At 43.3% G+C, this 14,889-nt stretch overlaps 2 protein-coding genes across 3 annotated transcripts in view; one reads left to right on the top strand and one right to left on the bottom strand.

The window, feature by feature from the left end:
* FAM184B (family with sequence similarity 184 member B) overlaps nucleotides 1–2,976 on the top strand; it is a 153,704-nt gene extending 150,728 nt beyond the window's left edge. For both annotated transcript variants that reach the window (XM_027042550.2, XM_015082032.3), the window contains exon 18: nucleotides 1,233–2,976. In XM_027042550.2, coding sequence (XP_026898351.1) covers nucleotides 1,233–1,326 — 94 coding nt within the window. In that variant the 3' untranslated portion in view covers nucleotides 1,327–2,976. The remainder of the gene's footprint in view (nucleotides 1–1,232) is intronic.
* A 3,987-nt stretch (nucleotides 2,977–6,963) lies between these two features.
* Nucleotides 6,964–14,856, bottom strand: MED28 (mediator complex subunit 28). Its single transcript, XM_015082039.3, has 4 exons — nucleotides 14,707–14,856; nucleotides 10,313–10,379; nucleotides 9,528–9,640; nucleotides 6,964–8,276 (listed from the first exon to the last, which is right to left on the bottom strand). The coding sequence occupies exons 1-4, from the start codon at nucleotides 14,854–14,856 to the stop codon at nucleotides 8,079–8,081; spliced, it is 528 nt and encodes a 175-aa protein (XP_014937525.1). The 3' UTR covers nucleotides 6,964–8,078.
* Nucleotides 14,857–14,889: the final 33 nt, after the last annotated feature.

The following is a 14,889-nucleotide window of genomic DNA, read 5'->3' on the forward strand; positions in this document are numbered from 1 at the left end:
AGTCGATTTCCACTATTATTACTGCCACTACTATTATTATTAAGGTTATTTCTCAAGATTTATTGTATCATCTTGAGATTTTAAGGCCTCTTAATCTGGGTTGGTAGCTCATGCATGATCAATCATCTCAGATACCACCTTATTTTTCCAGAAACCCTTGCAACATGTTTCTCTTTCACAATCATTTCCCCGTTTATTAATTCTCCCTCCTATCCAGTCTTCTTTTCAGAGGCAGAACTTGACATTCTGTGCTTTGAATTTTGCATTTCAGAAATGGCTCCTTCTAAAATGTTCTTTTTCCAGGGATGCCTGGGCGGCTCAGGTGGTTAAGCATCTGACTCTTGATTTTGACTCAGGTCATGATCTCACAGTCACGGGATTGGGCTCCAAGCTGTCATCTTGGGATTTTCTCTCTCTCTCTCTCTGTCTGCCCCCCGCCCCCCACCCCCACTCGCACTTGTCCTTTCTCAAAATATAATAATAAAAATAAAGTGTTCTTTTTCCAAAGGCCCTGCATACCTGCGGCTATTGGGAAAAATGGGAGGCACAGACCTTTATAAGTGTTGAGTGGCAAGGACCTCCTGTCAGTCAATGAAGGAGGCCAGCCCTTTTGTTTCAAAGCTGCAGAAACTGAGGCCTGGAGCCCTAAGCACACCCCTGTATTAACGGCTAGAGCCAGCTCCTGACTCTGGCTGTGGGTTCATCTCAGTATCATACACCTGTGAATAAGCTAGGTTCCCAGTTTTTTATATGAAGCTTCACAAATGCAGACAGAGACCAGTCAGCAGGTACACATCGTACTTTCTTGCTTACTGTTTCCTCTTTTCAATTTATTAGGCTAATGTCACAGTCTTATTGAGGTGCGAACACATTAGATAACTTCTGAAGAAGCCAGACATTATAAGGCTGTGTTGATTAACTGTTTCATTCCTTACCTTTTTTGAGGTTTAGTGTTCAATTTGTGCCTGAAATATAAGTTTATACAATATGCTCATTAGTCTTAAGTAAAACAGTGGAGAACCTCATTTTCGAAACAGGAATTAGATGTTCCCTTCCCACCCCATCTTTCACACCTTGTTTCTAGCCATGAGTGTTGGCCAGTTATACTCATGGTCTTTCAAAGAGTAAAGCAACAGCTTTACTCCCTGAAAGATAGTGGGGTATTAAGTTGTTTACTGAATAATTTTCAAAGCCATCTAAAACAATCTTTTTGTTTGTTGGTTTGTTTTTAGGACACAAGATGGTGAAACAGCCCAACCCAAAGAAGTCCAGCAGAAACAGGGCTCTGCCCACCAGGAATGGTTTACCAAGTATTTCTCTTTCTAAACTGAGTCTCAGGATTCCATCACCAAGAGGACACCTGAAACACATGTAAAGCATCTGACTGAAGGAATGAACTAAAAAACCAAATTAACTTGCTTGTGACACGATTTATATATAATAGCCAAAACAAATTTTGGCATTAACATTTCATACTGTTTCATTGTGAAACCAGTGCTTAAACAAAATTCTTGACATTAAGGTGAAAAACAAAACAACATAAACCAGTGTTATCAAAATGCACCCACAGAAAATATTAATGTTACTGATGACCCTCACATTGTATTTCTAGTGTCCATAAGATTTCATTCCACTTTGTGGAATATCAGGCTTTGTGATTTCCATGATCTACTTTAAAAGTGGTTTCACTTGTCCTTAGAATGCTAGCCATCTCCACCTGAAAAGTATTTCTGTGTAAATGACAGAATTACAAAATGCACATTCAACCTCACTAGGAAGAAGAATAAAAGTTCGAAATACTCATGAAAACCAATTACAAACACAAAACAAGGCAAAACTAGGAGTGGATGACAGCAGCCCTTGGCACACTTCGACTGAGTGCTCTGACTTCCTAAGTCCAGGACCTGAAGTAGACGAGAGAGGGGATAACACCTCCCTCGAAAGGGGCTTTTGGAGAAGTAAGCAAAATAGGATAGGTATGATACCAATCACGAGCTGGAATTAACCACTGCCAGAATTTTTCTGTGAATAACCGAGCCTCACTCTGTCGTATGACTGTAGTTTCAACTTGGTCACTTGTGAAAGTTTCTAGAGTATTCTTTGAAGTCAAAGATCTACTGAGCCCAGTCTTTGGGCCTGGGCCCTTTGCCTCATGGTGCATTGCTTCCCCATCACATGGATGCTCAGTACTGTAAGGGAATCGGGACTGGCCATTCATGGTGCTGACCCATGTCAGTCCACACTGAATAGTCTGACCTTCCGATGGAGCAGTGTGATTTGACAAGACTCAATACAATTTGGGCAAAATATGTTCTCAATCCTTTGGTGCTGGCCCCACACGTGGCCATAAACATTTATTCTATGCACTGTCAAATCTTTGCTCTTTGAATAAAACTTTAAACTGGGCAATTAAAAATGGCTGTGACTTGTATTGTTTTCCCAAAGAAAGGTGAAAGTAGATGAAGACAGTTTGGAAATAAGAAATTCACATTAATCTCAATCAGGTCAACTTTAAATGAAAAGTAGCTGCTTACATAATTTTGGGAGAAATGCAATTACAACTCAAATTACAACTGACAATTTAAAGGTAAAATCACTATCTTTTTAAATGTTTTTAAGGTTTATTTGTTTTGAGAGAGTGAGCACACATGAGAGGGTAAGGGGCAGACAGAGAGGGGAGAGAATCCCAAGCAGGCTCTGACACACTGTCTCCAGGGCTCAATCCCACCGACTGTGAGTCATGACCTGAGCCGAAATCAAGAGTCGGACACAAAACCAACTGAGCCACCCGGAGGCCCCTAAAGGTAAAATTCCTATCTAATCAAAACACGTGGCCCCAATAAGATAATTTCTTAAATGAAAATACTTGTTACCATACATGTACCATGCCATGTTATTTCTCAGTATCAATTTTTTTTAGTGATCTTGTTTCCTGCCTAGGGTGAGCACTGTAGGATTATGCTTGCGTTCTGTGTTTTAAGAACTAAACTAGTTTTGTGTTTTAAAAACTAAACTACGTACAGATAGTTGTACTGTTTATCGAAACATTCTTCCAACACTGCAACTACTGATAACTAGCAACGTAGGCTGCACTTTAACTCAGCATGACACCTGCTGCAGGGACAGAATTTTATTGAGACTCTACATCTGTTTGATTTCTTTCTTGTTGCAGGTGAGTGAAAGATTCTGTTAAATTTCTAGATTCCACACTGCAATAATTGTATCTGTTAACTAAATCTGAGCATGCTTCTATCATTTATTTCCTTAGGACACATTCCTTGGGTATCTAAGTAAAGCATCAAAGGATACATGCTTAAGCTTTTTGATATAGCAGAATTATCATCCAGAAAGTTTCTCTCAAGGTTCCACCTTCACCACAGTGAATAAAATCCTCTCTGTACCCTAGATAATGCTGACAAAGAAACTCAATTTGATAGATAAAACATTCTTCTGGTTTTTGTGTATATAATCAGATTCCATCAATCTCTCAAGAGTGAGTGGTCCAGACGTGACAGTGATGGCTTGAGGAGAACAGTGCAGATGAAGAGAAATGAACTGATTCAGGATTGAGTCAGGAGGGAGAAACAGCAAGATTTGGTGATAAATCTTGTTAGGCTCTTTTAGGACAGAAGGAGGGGCTAACATATGGCTGGAGCAAAACTGGAAAGGAAGATTGCTGTAAAGTGTTTCTTAATTAGGGTAGAAAAGACTGAACACGCTCAAGAAATGGCTGCATATTGTGTACCTGAACCCTTATTAGCTGCTCTAGCATTGATGTAACATCCAACACAGTAGTTGTGAGTGAGGCTACTTGGTCTATATTCTCTCCAGGATCCATCTGGATTCTGCAAGGGCGACGTTAGGAAATTAAATGGAGCTGTGATAGGGAGCTGTCCCTGCATTCTTCAGATTTCTTAGGTAGGGCTAATCTCCACCATCACCCCTGGGGATGCAATACTATTTTTGATCTACTCCCTCCTGCTAGTTCCTCAGCTGTCTCCCCTCACCCTACAGGTGATAATCAAAGATGCCCCAGGCACTCAGAGTGGCTGTTGACTGTTAAGTCCTGTTAGTCATTATCCCTCCATGGGGAGTCAAGACAGTGAGGTGCTAACCAGCCAACTCCACTGTTCTTGTACACAGTATGCCCCCTTACCTTCCAATGTTTGGTCCTTGTACTGACAATGTTCCCTTCCACTGGGACGTCTCCCTGTGGCACCACTGGTGGCATCTTCAGCAAGCGGGCCCCTGGCAACTACACCACCATGGGTCTTCCCTGCCAATTGGGACAGTGCATGAGCCAGTCCCCAGGCCCCATCCTACTGCCTGCTCTCAGACCACGTCCACTAACAGCCATGTCAGTCAGGTCCTCCAGGAGCTATCTCCCAAGACACAATTAGAATTAGAAGACATTTATTGGGGATTTCAATGGCCCTCAGCCAAGGACCACCAGAAACACATCTGCAGGGAACAAGTTAGGTTTATTACTTGTTGCAATAGGGAGAATGCTCATTGCGGAGATGGTAGGGCTTCTCAGAAAGAGGGTGTTAGAACCTATTTCAGAATTCTGGCTTTGGTGAGTGATTTCAGACAGCCTAAGGATGCAAGGGTGCACTCTAGATTGGATGCTGTAAACAAGTCGGGGCAATTCTATGACTGGGTGCCTGAAAGAAAATTTTATTTGTTCGGAGCACAGACTAGAGTGAAGATAAAGCTGAAAATAGTTTAAAAAAAAAAAAAAGGCAGTTACTCACTTCAGTCAGAAGAATGTTTGGTGGGTTAACACTGTGACCTTATTTTTTCTCTGAGCCTAGACAAAATGATGCAGTGCTTTTGTTTTGTCCTACTTTATCATGGTCTTGGAGCAACTCTGAGTTGGTGTTCTGAGACTGTTCATGTCCAACAGGAGAATAACATGGCCTAGTTGGATAAGTGTCCATAACACAGATCAGTATCTGGATGTCAGGGACAGGTTTTTCTTCCCCTTCTCAGGAAAAACCACCTGTAACATAAAGGGAAGAGGAAGCCTAAGGCAAGAAGAGCCTTCAGACTATGGTGCAGGTTGACACCAGTGAAAGGGAGGCCAAGGAAGATTTGGGCAAAGAAGCTCAGACAATAAGACAGCACCAAGAAGTCTTGGCCAGGCCAGTGGGAGCTCCAGAGCAAAGACTGCCCATGAGGAGTCCCATGTTGAGCAGGAATGACCTGGCTTCAGTACCCCACCTGTGTCTGATCACAGCCAGGGAGAGTAAAGAAGATGAAGTGGCCAGTAACCATCATGAGCACAGTGATGGTGGTATGGAAGGGGCAGGCTGAAAAAGGAGGAAGAGAAGGAGAGATGCTGGAGACTGTGAACGAGGGGCAGGGAGATAGGGCATCAGCTCAGGTACCGAAGGAATGTTGAAGATGGGAGATGAAGAACTCTTGTGAGCCGCAGGGAATGATCCAGGAGACGGGGGATGTGGAAGACGGACACCACCCAAGGATTAAGCCCTAGAGAAGGTGACTGGCCTGGGGCCCAGAACCCTGGTGGAAAGGCTGGTCCCACACAGGGTAGGCACTTCAGGAGATGGAACAGGAAGGAAAAAAAGGAGACCCTGAAGATGTGGGTAGGTTTGTCCTTCTGGGACTGGAAAAGTAAGGGAAATCCTAGCTGATGGTTTCTTCTCACTGAAGACAGCAACTCAAGAGTGTTTTCGATGTTAATCACCAAGAGATTAAAATGATATTCATAGCTAAGATTGAAAAGTTGTATTGACAGAAAACTCTGAATTCATAATAAAGAGATGGCAATAACTGGTACTTGCATGAATTCAAAATATTTTCACTAAGCACCAAATAGAATAGTTCCCAATCTTTTCACTAAGAACCTCTTTATTACTCAAAGACTGCCTAAAACTTAAGCAGTTTATTTAGGTTTTTAACCAAGAAATCAAAGCTGTTGGGATGCCTGGGTGGCTCAGTTGGTTAAGCGTCTGATTTTGGCTCGGGTCATGATCTTACATTTCGTGTCAGGCTCTGTACTGACAGCTCAGAACCTGGAGCCTGCTTCAGATTCTGTGTCTCCCTCTCTCTCTGCCCCTCCCCCACTCATGCTCTGTCTCTCCCTCTCTCTCTCAAAAATAAACATTAAAAAAAAAAATTAGAAAGGGGCACCTGGGTGGCTCAGTTGGTTAGGTGGCCAACTTCGGCTCAGGTCATGATCTCATGGTTCATGGGTTCAAGCCCCGTGTCAGGCTCTGTGCTGACAGCTCGGAGCCTGGAGCCTGCTTCAAAATCTGTGACTCCCCCTCTCTCTGTGTCCCTTTCCCAGCTCATGCTCTGTCTCTGTCTCTTAAAAAATAAATAAATGTTAAAAAAAAATTTTTTTTTTAATTAAAAAAAACAAAAAAGAAATCTAAAGCTGCCAATCAGAGCTTCGAATTGGCATGAAGTGACCAGGTTAACAACCCTGAGGTCATATATTGTGAGTAAAACCTTTTTTTAAAAGCTTTGTTTAACCTATACTGAGGGAATTTGTTAGCCTCAGGCTGTGTACCCCACACACGGGCACACAAACAAAAATGAGTAAAAAGTATTACGCATAAAAAATAAATAATAAGTGGTCCCTGTACATTCAGAGAGGAACAATGCCTACTTCTAATGAGAGGCACTGAGACAGATGCAAATCACTAACCTCCGCAAGGAGAACCATGCAAGGTTGGTAGAGAGGTAGTCCTGTGTCTTGAGGGGTGAGGCAGAAAGCATGCAGTGGCTTCAGGGACCAGATGGCATCAGACCAAACAACCATGAATGGATGGGTATCAGTGTTATATAGGGAGGGCCTTCAAGGCTGAAGGAAATAAAACACTTCAGGACACTGAGTCACAGAAGTATTGCCTGTTCGGAAGACAATAGAGCATCTGTTTTGGGTAAAGAGATGTAATCTGATTAGACTGTAAACAACGAGAAAGGAAAATCTCATCCAAGGAGCACCACACACAATGCCGGTCTGTATTTCTCAACGGCAGCTCAACAGAGAATCTCACTGGCCCATGTAACCAACAAGAGGGTAAAATGTCTTCCCAAATGCTGAGATCCCATGATCTTCGAAGATGGTGAGTCGCTGAGAGTCACCTGCAGCCCATTCTCCACCCCAAGACCCCAGTCCCTTGGAATCAATGTCACTCATTAGCAAGATCCTTCCTTAATGAGAAATTCTGCTACAAAAAAAACAGAAACAAAAACAACACAAGCAAACAAAACTGAAAGTGAAAAGAGATAACCAACCATAGCAAGCTTTAACCTCTCATACTGCGCGTATACCTCAACTGTTGTGCTGAGCACAAGGTCTACCCCCTTACTTAAAATGGATGCATCACTGCAGAACCTAACAATTTACCATATCACTGCTCTTGCTACACACCCCCACCCCAAAAGTGAAAAAACACCACACAAAATATAAACTTACCCCAAATAAAAGTCAACATCAACTTAAGGATTCTATGTATTAATACTACACTAACTTAGGATATGATAGTCCTTTCAACCTATTTACAAAATACCCTCATTTTGAGAGCTCTGGAAGCCTTATGGACATTGCTGCATTAGATTCCTCTTCTTGAGGTAATTCAAAGTCTTAAAATATGCAAATTTACCTATTTTACTATATTACCATTGAGGGGTAATTGTTATAAAAGGTCTACAACCAAAATCCTCATCCTCTGATTCTCAGATCAAATCATACAAACTTTTCCCTTCATATTATATAAGCTAATCTAAAATTGGAAACACAAAAAGACTTAGTCATAAAAAAAAATACAAAGAAACATAAAAAGGAATCTGTAAGTGGCATCATATTAACAGCCTAAACTTTGCTAAAGACAAAAATTTACTTGATCTACCAAAACCATTTTATAAAGTACTCAAGAAAAGATGTTTATAAAACTAGGGGAACATTTTAGGTGAAACCATCAAACAAAAATCATCTCATTCTTTGGCAAAGAGTTCTTCCAAAATGTCACGTCCACAAGAAGTGATGTTTGTCAAAACTGTGCCTAGGCTGACTCACACCAGATCCCCTTCAGGCCCACTTTGACTCAGCTTTGCTTCATGGGTGCAGGGATGTTAGCAGACGCCTGCTCGAGGTAGGCCAAGGAGCCCTGAGGGATTTCGGCTGGCTTTTTGTGCTGAGCATTGATGTCCTCCAGCACCTGCTGCCAATGCCTCAGTTTTGTCAAGTGCTTCTGGACCAAGGCATCCTTCCGCTGCAATTCATTCCTTAGTTCTGAGACATCCTACAAACAAAGACGATTAAGTCAGGGCAAACTCATGAAAAATGAAAATAGTTCCTGATTAGGTAAGAGCACTAAGAAGTAAACTCAAAGAGAATCAATTCAACCTTTGTACATCCAACACTCTGCTTGGCTCCTCTATCCGAATAATACACAGCAACTCCTCTAATGGAAGATGCTGCGTAACGCTGGGAGCTTTTACTTTTCATTTCCTTTTAATAAGTAATACAGATGTTCCAATATTCCAAAGTACCAAAGGGCAGGCAGAGAAAATCAGGCTCTTTCCCAACCTGATCCCCAGGCACCCAGTATTTCTGTCCAAAGGTCACTGCTGAGAATCTGAAACATATGTTAACAACCGTTTAAAAGAGTCCACACCACTATTCTATCAGTTTGGGCTGAAGTGTTAAAATCTCATCTTCAAGAGCTTTTTAAATGAATATCAGCATTGTAATTCTTTATGAAGGCCTGGCATTGAACACACCTATGTTCTTAGTCAAGTACTCAAATCAGGAAATGCTCTGACATAATAAATTATAAGAGTATCATCTTATCATTCACATTCTCATCAGCTGATATCAATTAATAAAAAGAAGGTTTTCAATTAATTCAGCAGCTTGTGGGAGTAGTTACTTCAAACAGTACCAAAAAACAATCATGTCAATGTAGTGTTTCTCATCAGGGGCATGACTGGTCTCTTGGGCAAGACAATTCTCTCTTCCACACTGCATGGGGCAGGCTTTGGCCCAACACACTAAATGCCAATGAAGCTTCCCAGTCATCATGGCAACTCCAACACATTTCCAAATGCCCCAGTTTCAAACAACTGAGATAAATGAAACCCTGAGTCTCAAGGAACCTGGGACAGAACATTTAAGTTTTGATTCCTTGAACAAAACTTGAGCCCTTCCTGTGTGTAAGGCAGCCGGGGATACACACAAATCACAGTTTCTGTCCAAAATGAACTTATCATCTATATTAATGACTTTTCAACCTTTTTCAAGCAGCAGAAACTTTTCTTTAAGAGAAGTCGTCCAACAAATGAAACTCTGTTTGAAGCCCAGCTTTCCACCTCCACCCCTGGCTCCACTACTTGCCCAACTTGTCGTGAACACTGACATCTAGCAACATGTGTATTCAATCTGTAAAGCCTACTATAACTCATGGGAAAAGGGTGTATCTCATTTAAAGCACAGATGGAATCCTGACCATATGTGCTCTTCCTGAAAGTTGAAGAGAAAGTTGAGTTCATACCTCTTTGATAACTTGCTCTGGTTTCTGGACAGATAACTGCAATCTTTTTTGTAGGAAAAAACATTCCGTCTGTCTTGCAATATCCAGAAATTTCTGGATACACTGATCAACACCTTATAAAAAAAGACCAAAATATTAAGAAAAACACTAGACACATATATCGTCCTCATAAATGAACAGTCAAAAATATCAAAACAGCACCTTCCCCAAGATGTAATCTGGAATTTTAATTCTGACAAGAGAAATACTGACTCCCAACCCCCATGTGTTAACCAACATTAAATAGCAGATAATTTGCGTTTATATAAGGTTAATGAAACCTCAGCACAACACAAAAGTTCTTCTGAGGAAAGACAATCCTGACATCCAGCAATTAGAATCATGACTTCCAGTTAAAATGTAACATGTAAAATATAGTACAAAACAATCAGAAACAGTGGTTGCTTCTTGGGACAGAACTTGGGCAAAGTCAGGGAGACACAAGAGACTTTTCTCTGTAACACCTTCAAAAAATAATCAAAACTTATTTTTTTTAAAAAAGAGCACGCATTGTTGGTTATTACTGTCCTATACAATATGGACAGCACATTATAACTAGCTCATTATGAGTGTGACATGTCAGTTGATAAACCGAACAAAGAACCAGCAGTATATAGAACTGACTGCATAAATCTCATTCCCTGGAAAAGTTCTCTAAGGATACAAACAAAACCGTAAAGTGTAAAATAAGCAATCAGGAATCTTGCTGAAGGCAAGAACGTGGTCTACAAAGAGTGAATTCTTACCAGTTCTAATTTCCTCCTGATCTGTGCCATTGACATAGTCCTGACTCACAAGAGAAGCAAAGCAAGCCTGTGTGATTCAAACATACAAGAAAAAAATGTCATTCACATGTCAAAAATATTACTTCAGAGTAACAAATAACTTGTCTTGAAGTTATTCAATGAGTTGACACAGTCTGGGTTTACACATTAGCTGACAAGATATCCTGCTAATGAAATAACTTGGTAAACTAAGTCCATGAGACACATGGAGGGAGAGCTTCCAAATGAGACAGCTGGTATTTGCAAGCATCACGACCTGGCCTCTCTCCTGCCACTCGCCGCTTTCACCAGGATCCCATTCCATACCAGAGCCTGGGCCCCTGGTCCAACTCCACTTAAAGCCCCTCCCTCTGATGCTTACATGAATTGTACCATCACCCTATTAGGGCTCAGATAAATCATTACCTCCTCAGAGAGGCCATCTCTCTCTACTCTTTTGAAATGGCTTGCTCTATCCTCATGCCTAGCTTTATTGTTTTTCACGCAGTTAACTGACATCATTCCATTCTTCTAGTCCATTATCAGTTGTCCCCTGCCAGCAGGTGGGAATTCTGCATATCTTGTTCTCATACTCCTAGAGCAGGAATACTGCTCGGCACTAAGTGGGTGCTCACTAAATACACGTTAATGACAGACGGGACAACCTAAGAGCTTGCTATCACATGGGTAAACAAGTCCGAGAGAATTTCTCTCAAGGGGCACCGATCTAGAGGAATACATGATTCAGCCAAGCACTTCTGTGCACAGGAAACCGTCAGGAAATGCATAAAGAAGGTGTATCACAGGACAGTGGGATCAGAAAGAGAATGGGAGAGCTGGTGGGGAGCAGTGGTCAGAAAGGAAGCCTCAGGGCGTCTGGGTGGCTCAGTCAGTTAAGCATCTGACTCCTGATTTCTGCACATGTCATGATCTCACAGTTCTAGAGATGGAGCCCTGTGGGCAGCTCTGTGCCAGCAGCACAGAGCCTGCTTGAGATTCTGTCTCCCTCTCTCTCTGTCCCTCCCCCCACTTGTGCCTTCTTTCTCAAAATAAATAAACGGAAGGAGGGAGGGAGGGAGGGAAGGAAGGAAGGAAGGAAGGAAGGAAGGAAGGAAGGAAGGAAGGAAGGAAGGAAGGAAGGAAAGAAGGAGAGAAGGAAACCTCAGGAAAGCACAGCCCCACCAGCAGTGAGCAAAGTACACTGGTGTGAGGCAGGCATATCTGGGCCCAAATTTAGGCCATCACCCACATGTGAGGGCCCTTCGGGAAGCAACAAATTCTGCTGCCAGAAGTTTCCCCTATTTGATTTATAGAGAAAAATCACAGGACTCCTCCTGGGAAATCCCTGTAACACCTCAAGAAATCCGAAAAACAAATTGCCCATTCTGTGTATTACGTGGAAAGATGACGCCTGTTGGATTTGGGATATGACTAGGGCACATCTGCTCTGTGAAACCTGTGGGTACTGGAAAACATCCCACCCAGGAGGCCAACCAGGCAAACCAATCAACAATGCTGCTCCCTCACAACCAGCAGGGCCACCAGGCATAGTGAAATTTGATCTCAGGAATTTTCGCTCCCTCTTCCCTCTTTAAAAAAAAAAATAAAGGAAGAAATCAGGGGCCCCTGGATGGCTCAGTTGGTTAAACATCAGACTTGGGCTCAGGTCACGATCTCGTGGTTTGTGAGTTTGAGTCCCGACATGGGGTCTCTACTGTCAGCATGGAGCCTGCTTCAGATCCTCTGTCCCCCTCTCTCTCCCCTGCTCTCACGCTCTCAAAAATAAACATTAAAAATTTTTTTAAAATTCTATATACAGGTCTTCATAGACAGGTGAGCAGTTTTATGCAGAAATGTGTGGTAGTCTATAAAAAGAGTATGCTTGGGGAGCCTGGGTGGCTCAGTCGGTTGAGTGTCCCACTTCAGCTCAGGTCATGGTCTCAGAGTTCATGGGTTTGAGCCCTGCGTCTGGCTCTGTGCTGACAGCTCAGGGCCTGGAGTCTCCTTCGGATTCTGTGTCCCCCTCTCTCTCTGCCCCTCCTCCATTCACACTGTGTGTCTGTCTCTCTCTCAAAAATAAACATTAAAAAAATTTTAAAAATAATTAAAAAAAAAAAGAATATGCTTCTTAGAAGTATGCATAGGGAGGCACCTGGGTGGCTCAGTCAGTTGAATGTCTGTCCAACTCTTGGTTTCAGCTCAGGTCATGATCTCAGGGTTTGTGGGTTTGAGCCCTGCATCAAGCTCTGCACTGACAGCACAGAGCCTGCTTAGGATTCTCTCTCCTTCTTTCACTGCCCCTCCCCCATGTGCATGCATGCTCTCTTTCTCTCTCAAAATAAATAAACTTAAAAAAAAAAACAAAAAACGTTAGAAGTATGCGTAGGATGGACAGTAGGGAGGCCCAAGTAATAGTCCTCATTTGCACAAGCCAAGGGGTTGGCTTTGGGCAAGTAATTTCTCCTCTGAGCCTCAGTTTCTCCATTCATAAAAGGAGAGGATGGTCTCCAAGACTTCCCCCCACAAGAATGCATGATCTCAACAAACTCATTACATTGAAGAGCATTTACTGAGCAACTAGAATGAGAAAGCTAGAGACCTAAAGAGAGAGCCCCCAAATAGAAACGAAAAGTGGGCAAACAGGTGCCATGAACCACTGCAGGTTACAAAACAGAGGCCCACACAGACCACAGTGAAATGAAAAGGAAATGAAAATGTGGCCTTTGAGCAAAGTCCTGAGAAGACCAGATGGGTGATCATGCAGCAGCAGAGAGCCAGCCCAGGTCGCACCACTCACTCCCTTTCAGCTGGCTTTGTCTGAATGCCCTTTTGGGTTTCACATTCCCTGGGAAGTACCTTTGGCAGCCACACCCATGTGTGCTCTCAGAGTACCCCGGGTTTTCTTCTACCAGAGCACTGATCCCCCAACACAGCAACTGCCTGCCACTCATCTGTTTCTTCCACCCGGCTGTCTTGAGTTCCTTGATGGCAAGGACTGTTCTCTCTGCATTCTAAGCACCAAAGACAGGGCCACAACAGGCTCCTTCACTGTTTGACAAATATCCATCAAAGCTATCGCTACCTGCTGCCATTGTATTAGCACTGATGGGAGAATAAAGGACAGATCCATTGGGGAAGTGATGCGGGACTTGGGAGAAGGCAGCTGGAAACCCAAAGGGAAAACAAACAGCACATGCAGAAGGAGTCTTATGTGCCTAGAAGGAAGAGAAAATTGGAATGAAGCAGAAAGCTGAACATGCAGAGCTGGGAAGACCACAGTAACCTTTTGGCTTTAACTCAAGAGTGACAGCATTAGGACACTGGTGGTTGGCTCTGGCCAAGACATCTACAGGGCCAGTCTTTCAACAAGCTCTCATGACTGACCGCCACCTCACCTCAGCGCTAAATGCTGCTCTAAAGCTTACCAAACCCCTTCCTTTCTGGCTTGGTACCACTGCAAAAGCATCTCATTCTCCTCCCAGATAGATTTGGATATCCTTCAAATCAGTTCGTTATCTCCAACCTTTTCAATGTACACTCCCCAGTAAAAACATTTTTGCCCATGCAGCCCCAGTAACAGTCATTTACAAACCATATTCATGTTCTACTCTGCTATTACACATAGTATAAAACTCACACGACTAGGATTTAAAATGTGGGAAAGGGGCCTGCACTTATAAGTTATTTGATTTCCGCACAATAATGGCTCATCTTTCACTTTAGGGACCACTGGAAACCGTCTTATTTTTAAGCACTAACTTATTTTTACCTCTCCTTTGTCTACTACCACTACCCATTTTCCAACTTCTAGAGCAGAACTCGGTTTGGGTCATCCCTGCCTCACTCGCTCCCTAACCCCCAGCTTGCTTTCCTTCTCCCCCCGCCTCTCCTAGTACCAACTTCCACACAGCAACTTTTACGTAAGTCCATTTCATCTCCAAGATCCATTACTTCAGGACCGTTTAAGGGTGCAGCCCAGCGGAAAGGAACAGGACGTAGCAGTGTGTCGTTACCCTTCGTAGATCCACCAGTACCCTACACGCAGGGATACGGGGAAGAGCGCTCAGGGATGGGGCCAAGAAAGAGTAAAACGGGAACCACCGACTGGGAACCTAGAAGGGTCCAAGGCTGGGGGTGGGCAAACTTGAAGTCCACGTGCTTCCAGAAACAAAGTCTAGGTCTCCGCCAGCAGACCTGCGCACACTTCCGGCCACCACTCAAAGTGGAGATTAAAGCAAGTAACTTACGTTCTCTGAGCCTCTTCCCCGATCTGGAAGCCTGTCGCGAGCATCACTGAAAGGGGCAAACTGCCCAGGTACAGCTTAGGGTTCAGGTAGGAAAGGAGGCTGGGAACGGACGCCGCAGTCTCATCTTACCTCAAAAGAGGACTCCAACTCGTCCACCAACGTACTGTTAGAAGTTCTCGGAGGGCCTGGCGCTGCCTGAAGAAGCGAAGCCTGGCCCCTGGAGTCTCCGGGATGTCCAGGCGGCTGTCCGGAGAACATACCTCCCAGCGGCGCCGCCATTTCTGAAAGGGTGGGCAAGAGGCCCACTGCGCC

The sequence above is a fragment of the Acinonyx jubatus genome, chromosome B1 (genome assembly GCF_027475565.1).
Source record: "Acinonyx jubatus isolate Ajub_Pintada_27869175 chromosome B1, VMU_Ajub_asm_v1.0, whole genome shotgun sequence".
Taxonomy (NCBI): domain Eukaryota; kingdom Metazoa; phylum Chordata; class Mammalia; order Carnivora; family Felidae; genus Acinonyx; species Acinonyx jubatus.

Coding starts and splice junctions, on each gene's coding strand:
- MED28 (XM_015082039.3), bottom strand. CDS start 14,856: ATGGCGGCGCCGCTGGGAGGTATGTTCTCCGGACAGCCGCCTGGACAT. Junction 9,641..10,312: donor TCAGGAGGAAATTAGAACTG/GTAAGAATTCAC, acceptor TTTTTTTATAAG/GTGTTGATCAGTGTATCCAG. Junction 8,277..9,527: donor CAGAGCAAGTTATCAAAGAG/GTATGAACTCAA, acceptor CTTTGTTTGTAG/GATGTCTCAGAACTAAGGAA.